Source organism: Ochotona curzoniae, unplaced genomic scaffold, assembly GCF_017591425.1.
Source record: "Ochotona curzoniae isolate NIBS_2020 unplaced genomic scaffold, NIBS_Ocur_1.0 scaffold_3208, whole genome shotgun sequence".
In the NCBI taxonomy this organism is placed as follows: domain Eukaryota; kingdom Metazoa; phylum Chordata; class Mammalia; order Lagomorpha; family Ochotonidae; genus Ochotona; species Ochotona curzoniae.
Window position 1 is genome coordinate 2,612,956 of NW_024467106.1, and position 12,524 is coordinate 2,625,479.

At 55.2% G+C, this 12,524-nt stretch overlaps 1 protein-coding gene across 1 annotated transcript in view; it reads right to left on the reverse strand.

Annotated features, from left to right (window-relative positions):
• The window catches only part of CFAP77 (cilia and flagella associated protein 77), a 125,820-nt gene extending 115,203 nt beyond the window's left edge, over window positions 1–10,617 (reverse strand). The window contains exon 1 of the mRNA XM_040963772.1: window positions 10,423–10,617. Within this exon, the coding sequence (XP_040819706.1) occupies window positions 10,423–10,617 (195 nt within the window). The remainder of the gene's footprint in view (window positions 1–10,422) is intronic.
• Between the last annotated feature and the right edge of the window lie 1,907 nt (window positions 10,618–12,524).

Genomic DNA, 12,524 nt, shown 5'->3' on the forward strand with positions numbered 1-12,524 from the left:
GATCAGCTCCAACTGTTGCAGCCATTTGGAGAATAAACTAGCAGATGAAAGATTTCTCTTATGTGTCCTTCTCTCTGTAAATCTGCTTAATAAAAATAAATAAATCTTAAAAAAAAAACAATAAATAAAATGAGAATAATCACAAAGCTGGCTCTTGGGATTCCTGAAAAGATGCATGAGTGAGCCAGCATGATGCCCAGTAAGTCAGCAGGTGCATTTCCACAGACTGCCACCAGCTGGGCAAGCACTCCCACATTCCTGCGAGGGGATCCTGGGGGGATTGCCTGGAGAAGCAGGCACAGGCGCTGCCTAAGACAGAGCTCAGAAACACCACGCAGGCGCTCGCCTCTTAGAAGTGGAGCTTGGTTTTTTTTTTAAAGACCTGCTTAAACCTCTGAATTTATACCCACTGGGTGCCTACAGAGAGAGCAAAATCTTCAGTGGCAGTTTATGAGGGCTTGGAGAAGCCGCCAAGCCCAGCACTCAGCCCTCGGGGACCCTTCTCAATGGCCCCAGCTGCTTCCCTCAAAAGGATCAGCAGCAAAAATGCAGCGTGGTTCCGATCCAGACTTGTTTAACTTGCAAAAAGTAAACAAATCGCAGGCGCTAACCCCAAACCATCACAGCGACACACATCCAAACATGCAGGCTGGTAGGGACGGGATGCAATTAACAGGTCTGTCCCAGCAATAGAATGGCAGCAGCTGGCAGCTGGGCCACACACCTCCATCTTGGCCGCTGGCTGCTGCCCCAGTGCAGAGGGAAGCGTGGGCATGGCAGACCCTGGCGGATTTCTGGACTTGTCTCTCAACCCTCAGCTCTCTGTCTCCCTCCTCCTCCTCTCCTGGCCCCTGCAGGTGCCTTTGGCCTTCTGCTTCTGGCCCTGCCTCGGCTCAGCAGTGGCTTCCTCTTGTCTTGCTGCAAACACCCTGCCCTCTATCCTTGGAGCAGGGGGTCTGCTCTGGGCTTCCTACTGTGCCTGGGCCATCTTCTCCCCTACAACCGGTAGCACTCACCGAAGGCAGCACAGGCACCAGGTACAGCCTCCCTAGCCTGCTCCCCCACACCCAGAACTTCACACTCAGCTTCCTGTTCACCTTCTCCAGGCTCTGCCTGCTCCAGGGACATGGGCTGACTTGTCCACCAAGGCCCAGCAGCACACAGCCTGGCATGGAAGAGCTCACAACACATACTTGGCGAATGGTTCAAGGGCACGCAGAGGGTAGGCTCAGGGGAGACAGAGTGGGGACTTGGACAACAGGCACCCCAATATGGGATACAAGCATCTTCAATGCTGAACTTCATGCCCAACCTTATATTGTCTAAGCCTCAGGCCCCAGCACAATCTGGACCCACCTAGCACTCAACCTCTGTGCTCCCCACATACTTGCTAAACTTGCCGTTAATACTCAGCGTGAGGAGCAGGTACTTGGTGAGACACCTGCTTCCCACGTCACAGGGCCTGGGTTCAAGTCCCAGTGCTGCTTCTGATCCCAGCTTCCTGCCAACGCACAGGGAGGCAGCAGGTGTTCCTGGTACCCTGGAGACAGGAGTGAGTTCCCATATGCCCAGTTTCAGCTTGGCCCAGTTCTGGCTGTGTAGGCGTTTGGAGGGGATAAGCGATCCCTCAGCATCAGTTTCTGACTTCCAAAAAAAGATTCCGTGCAAATCATGGGGCCTGTGTGACTGACGGTCTCCACACCCAGCTGGGGCAGCCCTTGGCACTGAGCACAGACCCCCACCAGAGGCTGTGGCTACTTCCTTCGCCGTGGGTGTTTATCAAGGTCTGCCTGCGCCCACCTGCTTAAGAGCTCTTCCAGGGCAAGCCTGGTGGTCCAGAGCAGCTTCCCTGCGTTCACAGCATTCGGCACCACGCCTGCAGCACGGCCCTCAGGTGGGCCTGCTGCGGACAGCAGTGAGCAAACCCACGCAAGTCCTCCTCCTGTTGTCGTGGTACTCACAGACGCCCAAATCTCTGTTCACTGCTACTGAAAACCCCGTGTGCCAGCCGGCCCCTCTCCAGGTGCCCCCTCCCTCTCCTGTCCACCTACTGTCCACCCACTTGGCTGCTGCAGCTCAACCCCACAGCTGCCCAACAGCCCCAACACCCGCACACCGCTCCTGCCCACTGCCCTCTAGTCACTTCTTCTGGCAGGTTTCCCTGTGCAAAGTCATTCTATGCCCAAGCATACCACCCACTTCTCAGGAAGTTTTCTTTACTTCTCTCCAGGCATTTAAACACATTTCTCAGTTTTCATTTTCATGTTTTATTTGAAAGGCACAGAGACAGACAGAGAGCACCCTGTGGGTTTACACTCTGTGGGTTTAATCCCTGCAGCAGTCGGGGATTAAGGCAGGAAGCTGGAACTATACCCAGGTCCTCCGTGTGGGTGCCAGAGACCCTAGTACTCGAGCCACCACCTGCCACATGCGGGTGTGCCTGAGCAGGGAGCTGGGTGGGGCTTGGGTCAGCTTCTCCAATGCCAGCTGTGGGAGTTCCGAGTAGTGTCTTCGCTGCCACACCAAAAGCCCGCCCCTAGAAACAACCTCTTAGCTCACGGCCCTGTTCCACAGATGTTTACTCACTGATACATTCATTAGCAGCTTCAGCAAAACCAAACAGAAAAGCCGCCTTCTCTTTTCTTAACCATCCCCTGGGAGGCAGATGGGAACTAGGAATGCAGTCCTACACGAAGAAGGCATTTCACATGGCAAGGCCGCACTCCCTGGCATCCAGCAAGCAGGTCATCAAAGCTTCCAGGGCAGTTCCCAGTTGCTTCAACGGAAACACATGGTGGAAAGAGCAGCCCTCTTGACGCCTTCTGGGCGCCCCTCTCTCCGTGGAGGCTGTGGTGATGAGCTCCGGCTCCCTGGAGCTCAGGCTCTAACGCAGCCCGAAGGCAGGAATGCTGCTGTGGGTCACACACGCCAGGCACCTGCTCTGGCTCCCACCACACCTCAAAACCAAAGAGCTTCCGAGAAGCCAGTCTCACTCATGCAGACAGATGCCAAAGATTTTGCTCCACATCCCTGAACGTATCACATACTCCCCAGAGCACGCTGCTCTCCCACATATGCATTGCCTGCTTTCCGAAAGAACACCCAAAGACCTCCTTTCTGGCTCGACTTGTGTTTTCTGCGTTCTTTCCCAGTCCCTCCCACCCATGTGCTGGGACACGTGTTGACACTTCTGCTCTCTGACCAAACCCTGATGGCCCGTGGATGAAAAGATGCAGATGTTCTGGCCGGGGATCTACTGGCTCCACCGCGCCAGGGAGAACACAAGCTCTCCGGGGCTTCTGGCTGGTTGTGAGTTTAATCTCCAATGAACTAAATCAGCTCCTTGCCAATGTGCTTGGGAAAGCAGCAGCAGATGGCCCAAGTGTGCGGCTCCCTGCCACTCACAGAGGACACCCCGATGGAGTTCCCAGCTCGTAGCTTCAACCTGACCAAGCCTTGGTCATTCCATTGGAGGAGCAACCAACAGATGGAAGATCCTCTCTCCCTCTGTCTTTAACTCTGCCTTTCAAATAAATTTGCATGATAAATCATACGGAAGAGGGAAAGCAGAAGCAAAGCACATAGAGCAGCACAATGAACAGCGAGTCTCGATCGTGAGATTTGAAGAAACCTAATCACGCGTCATGGGCGCCCTGCAGCAAGTGGCCCCCGACCCGTCCCTGCACCTATGTCTGCTCCAGGCTTCTCAGATTTGGCACCGTTGGCCTTTGGGACAAGAACATTCCTGGTCACAGGTGGGGATGCTACGTTGAGAGCTGCAGTGTGTTGGCTGGCATCCCTGGTTTCTTCTCGGAACATTCCCTCCCCAGTGGCAGCAACCAAAAATTTCTCCAGACATGTACCATCACCCACCTCATCTTAGAACATTGCTGTCTCTTCCCAGAATTTGCTATCTCATTTCAGTCAATCCTCCCGCCCACCTTGGAGTGCAGGCAAAGTTAGAACTCACACTCTAGGAGAAGGAAAGGCAACTTGCTTGCCCCAGGACGCTCGAGCAGAAGCATGGCATGGACACCAGCGACAGGGAGGCTTTCGCCCTTAGCCAGGGCACACTCATCAGGCCCAGGGCACAGGAGGAGACAAGAGGTGGGCAACAGGTTGGCGGGGCGAGTAACAGCTTCAGCAGACTTTTCTCGCTGTGGGCTTTTAACATTTACTTAAAGCCAAGTGATGTGAACAATACGGTGCTTACAGGAATACAAATACAAAAGCACTTTCAAACGTTCATGGAAACATAGAATGACAAGGTAAGCTTAGAGCGGGTGTTTAGCACGGGGTGAAGATGCTGTTGGGACCTGCGTCTCCTTACCTGAGTGCCAGGGTTCAAGTCCCAGCTTCCCCTCTGTTTGCAGCTTGCTCTTAAGGCACAGCTTGGCTTCAAGTACTTAGGTCCCTGCCGCCCACATGGGACACCAGCATGGAGTTTCAGGCTTCTGGCTTTGGGCCCATCCAGCCCCAAGCTGTCGTGGGCTTTTGGGAACCGACCCTGCTAATATATTTCTATCTCAGTGTCTCTCTGCCTTTCAGATAAATAAAATTAATTTTAAAACTCTAGGAAGCAGAAAAAAATTGTTTTGATGTTCCCCCTCAAAAAAATCGAAGTCCACACATAGTTTTGCATAACACACATTTTCTATGAACAGCCCTGATAACCATGATGATGGAAACCACACCAAATGCTCGCTTCCTCAGTGCCCCCTCAGCTTCACGGCCCCCCCACGCTCAGGTGTCGACCACTCCATTTTCCAGGGAGGAAACTGAGGCACCAAGGGTTCAGCGATCTCAGGGGTGACACAGTGAGTAGGGGGCTGTGGTGGGGCTCACGCCCAGGTCTGCCAGGCTCCCCACCACGCTGGCTTCGCTCTCGGCAGAGCCGGCTGCAGGTTCATAACCGCCAGGACAAGCAGCACCCGTCTGTAAGCATCAGCTGCAGCCGTGAGGATTCTAACAGACACCCCCATCCCTCCCTGCATTCGCCTGATTCAGGAGTTTGCACAAAGACTCCACGGAGAAGCTCACTGCAGGGTGAATCCTTCCCCAAAGGTATGTCTTTTTAATTTTTACAAAGATAGCCATCTGACAAGAAGGACATGACAATCCAAGCACAGATAATAGCAACAGCTGGTCTGTCTCATGTCTTTCCCAGTCACCCCAGGGCTCCTGAGCAAGAACAAGAGATGGGGCTGGACTGGACAGACCCCGGTTCTCAGTGTCCATGACAGCGTGACACATGAATATGCTTGCCTGACCTTCATGTCTTGTGTCTGCTTTCAGTCCCCTGCTTCATGGGACACTCTTATTTTTTTTTAAAGATTTATTTTATTTTTATTGGAAAGGCAGATATACAGAGAGAAGAGACAGAGAGGAAGATCTTCCATCCGATGATTCACTCCCCAAGTGAGCGCAGGAGCCTCTTCCGGGTGCAGGGTCCCAAAGCTTTGGGCCGTCCTCGACTGCTTTCCCAGGCTACAGGCAGGGAGCTGGGTGGGAAGCAGGGCTGCCGAGATTAGAACTGACATCCATATGGGATCCCGGGCGTGCAAGGTGAGGACCTTAACCACTGCGCCATTGCACCGGGCCCTGCATGGGACACTCTTGCAGTCACAGAACTAACATCCCAAACCTAGCAGCTCCGTGGTGGGATCCAGCGTCAGCACCGAACTGGATTTAGTTTGTGGTTAAATTTTTAAAATAAAGATGCGGCTTCTTTACAAAAAAAATCTATTTGACTTCTTCTAGTTCATGCAACCTTAGTAGTCTGAAAATATCTTCAATAAAAAACAGTATCAAAATTCTGTCTGCACAGGCCAGTGCTAAGTCAAGACAACCCAGTCTTCCAAATAAGGAAAAAGCAGCCAGAATTACACAATGAATAATAACGCTTGTGCCTGGAACCCTGCAAAAGGTGCTGAAAGTCAGCGCTAAACTTGTTCACCCAGGCCTCAGAATTCCTGCGGGACCCAGCCATGGCACCGCAGCACTCTGCCATCCACTGAAGGCAACTGAGTTCTGGGGGAAGCACCCACACTCTAAGGTCTGAGCCTCATTAAGGCTTCAAAGCATGAGCACCCCTTTTGCTGGGAGACAAAGAGGAAGGCGGCTCCGCCAGCAGAGCACCTGCCCCCAGGCGGTGGTGACAAGCCAGGGGAAGGAGCCCCCAGGGGCTGGGCAGCGGGCTTAGTTCCTCGCTTCAGCCTCCCTCCTCACGAGGCCCTACCTCACAGCACTAGAAAGAGGGAGGCTTTGATTTTAAAAAGAAGGGAAAAGAAAAGTAGGAGAGTTGCAAGGATAGATAAGCCCACCTCGCTCCCTAGAACAATGGAACCTGCCCAGCCACCAGCCAAGACCAGCCCATCAGCTCGGAAAGCACACTTCTTAATCCCTTCCAATGCGTTCTATTTTTCTATTATGTCATAATTGAACGTAAAAGGATGTGAACAATCAGAGGCATATTCTCTTGCGCAGAAAAAGCCTCATGCTGTGTTTCCACGCAGTGCACAAACCTAAAAAGCAGACCGGCCAGCGCTGGGACGGCTGCTGTGTCCACCTGCTACCCGTCTCGCTCAGGTCTGCGCTCACACCCAAGGTCTGACAGCAACGTGACGCTACGCGAGCACAGCACAGCTGCCTCACTTTGCAGTGCATCCACTTGGAGCACATCGGCTCTAAATAAAGGCTTCCTCGTGACGATCACTGCCACATTCTTGGCCAAGATGCTGAGGCTTAGAAGCTAGAACCGGAGTTGGCGGGGACCGAGGCGCAGGCAGTACCTCGGGAGCCTGGCTTTCTTTCCCAGCTCCTCACCTTGAGCTGACTCCGTCTCTCACGCCTGTTCAAGGCCCACATCCAGGTCTGTTTCTTTATGAAGCTCCCCCAAGCCCTGCCCCCATTCAGGACCCCTTCTGGGCAGTGCGATTCACTTATAAGCCTGCCCATGACCTTGCCTGTCTTGCTGTGTGTGCGTGCGCGTGTATGTGTGCACAACAGAGCTAGCATTTCCTGACAGTGTCTTGGAGGCAGGTACTATACAAAGACACAGATCCCAGGTCCCTAACTAAATATTTCAGTTAATTCTTGGTGGGCAAGGCTGAATCCTAAAACCTGTGCTCTCCAAGACGGCACTATGTCTCGTAAACCTTCTGGAAGTATCTCTTGGCTGTCCACAAGTACTGAGGCAGGATCAAGTTCACCATGGGAGGAACACGGAGAAATGATGCTGGAATCAGACGAGCTTGTGACTGCTCCTTCTGGCTGGCTGCTGTGCCAGCTAAGGCGTCCCCAACTCACTAATTACAGCTTCTGTCCAAAAGCTCCCAGGGAGCAGGCCAGGGCACCCAAGTCTCCCCTCCTTCTGCTCCCACCTCAGAGCAGCCCATCCCACCCCCGACTGAGCTGGGATTCTGTCTGTCACCTTCTCTCTGCACCCCCCAACTCTCCCAACACTGTGTTTCTATGACTCAACTTTACAAATGCATGCGCTTCTTATTTGTGACATAAACGCCCACAGAAAAAAAACAAAGTCAGCAATAAATTATGGAAAAATCGGGGCACCGTGATCGTCGGCGCTTTGCATTGGAGCCCTGAACAGAGCTTCCTCTCCAGGGCGACAGCAGAGTCAGGGCTGTCAGCGGAGCGAGCCCAGCAGTCTCTCCCTGTAATTGTATTGACAGCTGAGTTCCGACGGCAGAAAGGGCGCCTCTGTGACAGGTGCCGGGAAACAGCCTGGAAGGCGATTGTCGCAGGATTCCATGTCGAGTCCCAGATTCCCGGAAAGCGAGATTCAAGCAGGAGGAGGCTTGGTGCATTCTCTGGTTGATTTTATCCTTCCCACCCAGAGAGGCACCGGGCTAACGGCACGTCCCTTCACCCCTTCACACAGCAGAGCAGCAGCCCGCGCTAAGGGCAAGCAGCGCCACCTTCTCCTGTCACTCGCTCGGTGGGTCGCCGCCGAGCCCTTCTCGGATCTGTTTGTCCCTGTTCACTCGCTTTCAGTGGCACCTGGCACACATGTTCTTCAATAAGTGATGTGGACGCATGCTGGGAAATTCCAGGGTGCCAAACACCACGGTTGGGTTTGTTCACTTGGTGCTTCTGCATTTTCAATGAAAAAAAAAAAATTGCTGATCCCATTCACTGGAGCACACACTGTGGGCAACCCCCACCCCCTTCCAGAGGGGTGGAATAAATGACTGCTTTCAAGGTGCTGGATTCTTCCACCAGAAATGTACACATGTAGGTTCAGACCGAGACAACACCCAAACACACACAGCCCCGTCACTCTCCCGGTGCTGACGATGGTCCTGTGGAGCCCTGCCACCCACGGCCAGGAGAAGGCAGACACCAGCCAGGCTGCGCGACAAGCCACGAAGCAGACAGCCGAGCTCCACAGAATGTCAGGGGACACACACGGGCATGGCTTCAAGGCGAAAAACATTAAATACTTTCAATTCTCCTCTTAAAAGCCAAAAACCTCATTTTTTCTAAAAATTATTCTATTTTTTGTTGTTTTTTCTGAGTGGCTAAAGTAATGCTGGGCTGAGGGAACTGTGTATGGCCTAGCAGCTCAAGCCACCGCCTACATCTGTGTCCCCTGGCTGCTCCACTTCCAACCTGTTCCTAACGTACTTGGGAAAGTATCAGATGACGGCCCAAACGCCTTGGGTCCCTGCCACCCACTCGGGAGACCCTGAGGGTGTCCTGGCTTCAGCCTGGCCCAGCCCCAGCTGTTGCGGCCATTTCGCTGGTAGATTCTTTGCTGTGTAATTCTGCCTTTCAGATAAGAATTCTTAAACAAACATTCACACTGGGCTGGGAGTCAGTGACCATGACTTCTTAATCCAGGCTCAGCCAGACCCTGGCGCAAAAAGCCCTGCAGTGAACGGTCTAGAAAAAGCAGTGGTCAAGCTTTCTTTTCAAGCTCAACTTCTCTGCCGACTTTGATTTGTCGGGATTTTGAAAGAAAATCGTACAGGAGGTGGCAAGTTCTGAAATGTGGGATCCAGCCTTACCTGCTACAGAAAGGACCTCGGGGCCTTGAAGACCCGGGAAGGGAAATCCGAGGGAAAGGCCGCCGGCCCAGGCAGGAGCAGAGGACCCAAAGCTCCCTCCGCCGCCAGGGCAGCGCGCGAGCGCCGTGCGCCCTGCACGCTCAGCAAAGGCCAGGGCCATCCCACCGGGCATCTCACCCACCCAGCCAGAGCTGCAGGCAGGGGCGGTCCCCTCGCTCCCGGACTCTGGGACCCAAGTCCAGGATGGAATGGGAAACGGTCGAGCTAGTGCCACCCAGCGGCCAGTATTCCGTTGTCCGCTATTCGGACCCCGCCAACGGGGAGGAAAGCCCAGACACGACGTGACGCTCACACCTACGCTCCCTACAGTAGAATCCGCACACGTGTACCAACACCCCTGGGGCGGGCACCACACGCGCACTCACTATGTGAGAGAGACTTCCACACGCTCGTCACCTGGTCCTGGGAAAGAGCTGGCCCCGCTCACGAGTGGCCCCACTATCAAAGCAGAGCGAGAGGCTGAGGACGTCTCCTAGACCCTCAGAACAGGAAACACCTTGTCGCACCAGGGGAGGGGAGTGGCACTGCGGCGGCTTAGGAAGGGCGCCGGGTCGGGAGGCCATCCTCCCACTTCATCGCCTGCACCCCGACCCCATCCCTCTTCCAAGAAGAGAGAGCAGGTGTCTTCCCAGGAGCCAATTAACTGAGCTCATTCCAGCGCAGGAATAAGAGAACCCACGCTGACTTCCTCCCGCCCCCAAACCCACACTCGAACCCACCCACCACCCCCGCTGGACTCACTCTGTCCTCGCCGCGGGGTCCCCAGGCGCGCACCTGCACCATCCGCGCGGCGCGTCCATTTGTAAAGGCGCACTGCCCTCCAGCGGCGCCGGGGGAGTTCGCGCCCGGCCGGCCCCAAAGCACCCCAACGCCCCAAAGCACCCCAACGCCCCCAAAGCACCCCAACGCCCCCAAAGCACCCCAGGCGCCCCAGCGCCCCAAGCGCCCCAGCTCCAGCCCGCTGGCCCTTCCCGGCGCGACCCTGGGCAGGGCGCTGGTGACACGCCGGCGCTGGCCAGGGACACCTGCGCTGCAGATCCGCACCTTTCTCCCTCGTGGGAGGGTGGCAGAAGTGAACCTGTGAAGTTAACGGGAGCGCACGGAGGCCGCCCGGACGGGCGCGGGGGAAAGGCGACGCCGCGAGCGCGCGGGGGGAAGCCTCCGCTCCTCCCTCTCCCATCACTCCTCCGGTTCGCCGGCGCCCTTAGCGCCCCACTTCGGGGATGGGGAGCCGAGCGCCCTGAGGCTCAGCAAGGCGACGAGCGCCGGACCCGGGGCGGCGGTGCGGGCCGAGATTCGGAGCTGGACACCGGCACGCGTGGGCGAGGCTCACCTTGACGATGAGCGGGTTCTGAAACATGGAGTCCCGCACGACCCCCAGCCTCTCGTTCTCCATGCCCGGGCGGATGTCGGCCACCGTCAGGGGCCGCCGAGGGGGCGGGCAGATCTGGCTAACGGTGCGGCGCACCGGCGGCTTCTTCTTCTTCCATTTCAAAAGGTCCTGGTCGTCGCTCCCGGCCTCGGGCATCCTGAGGGCCTCGGCTGCGAGCTGCCTCACGTCCCGGCGGCTTCGCGAAGCCCCGACCGCGCGCCCCGGGCCGCACCACCGCGGAGGGCCGGGGAGGGCCGCGGATGCCCGGCCTCCCTCGGAGCGGGCTGCGCCCACGTCGCCACGCCCGCTCGGGGCAGAGGACGCTCGGAGCTAGACAGAAACCCCGCTGGTTCCTAGGAGCATCTTTCTGGCATCGCGCTGCAGACTGGGAGAGGAGGGAAGATCAAGCCCCCCCTGCGCGGAAAATAGGACGTTCCGTCTCCTTGGCGACGGGACGCCAAACGGCGCCCACAGCTGCAGAGGTTTACCTGCGGCCTGAGGTACACCGGTGGAGTTTTTAAAAGTCCACAGAGAAAACCCGAGTTATCGCTGCTTGGGTTAAAAGCAACAGAGCTCTAAACTACGTCGACTAGTCAACTACGTTTACTTCAATTCCAGGACACCGAACCCCATCTCTCCCCGCCTACTCCCTGCCCCGCCACCTTGCTCTCTCTGCCATGAAATGGTTGGATTGTGTTTTCCCACCGTTACAGGATTGTGCAGGACTGGATCCAGGGGACTTTTTGCAGCACGATGGAAGGAAATTGAAGATACACTTTACCCAAACTACACTGGCTAACAGCGCGTCTGGAGATGGCATTTGGGACTCTGGGTTTATTAAGGTTAAAATCCACTTCCCCAACTCTTTCTCTTGAAAAAAAAAGTCAAACCTACAGAAAAATTGCAAGCGCACCATGAAAGTTTGTGCAGATTTCCAGTCCTCCCACTGGCCACAACTGAGGAGTCATTTGGACATTTTCTCAAATATCCTATTTGACCTCCGTCTGTCAGCATGCAAGCAGTGTGGATGTCTGGGCTGAGTTTTGTGATTTTTAAGGTGGCAGATCAACAGGCAAAGTGGCTCATCTGGGTGGATGGGTTTGTTTGTTTATCCATCACTGCTTCACTGCCCAGATGCCCACACCAGAGGAGCCAGGAGCTATATTCTGATCTCTCACCTGGATGGCAGGGGCCCAAACTCAGGGCCATGCTCGGCTCCCTGTCCTAGGCCATCAGCAGGGAGCGAGCCAGGAGACAGAGCAGCAGAGACGCTGCCTGCTCCCATAGAGGCTGCTGTAGCGGGTGCACCTTACCTGCCAGGCCACATGACAACGAACCGCAAAAAGACCACAGACTGCACAACTAGAAGGATCGGGTAAGTCACTTTTGACAATTTGTTGGAATTTTCCACGCGCAGGTGGGGCTAAGAGTGCTTGGTCACAACCCAGAGGACTGTTGCAGGCCAGACTTGCTGCCCACATGCCAATGTTCATCTGGCAAAATGTCGAAACACTCGGTGGTCCAGAGTCCCCTCCCCGGGAGGCACGGTGAAAGCTTGCCTTCTAACCGTCGGCTCACTGTGCACCGATCCCACCATACCTCTGATCTCGCCACGCCCCAGCGGCCCTGATCTCGCTTCCTCCAGCAGCCCTCGTTGGGGTTTTTGGATTGTTTACAGTCTGACACGCTCTCCAGCCTAGATGTTCCCTTGCCCTTCCATCTGAAGCTCTATGGAGATGTCACTCCCTGAAAATCTTTCCTTGTGGGCTTGGTGTTTTGGTCTAGCAGGTAAAGCTGCAGCCTGCACCACTGCCATATGGTTGTTGGTTCAAGTCCCAGACGCTCCACTTCTGATCCAACTCCCTGCTTGTGGCCTGGGAAAGCAGCAGAGGATTGCCCAACTGCTTGGGTAGCCACGTGGGAGCCCCAATGGAGCTCCTGGCATCTACCTGTACTGCCCTAGGCATTGTGGTCATCTGGGGAGTGAGCCAGCTGTTGGAATTTCAATCTCTCTTTCTCCCCCTCTCTCTGTAACTTTCACTTTCTAATTTTTTTTTATTTTG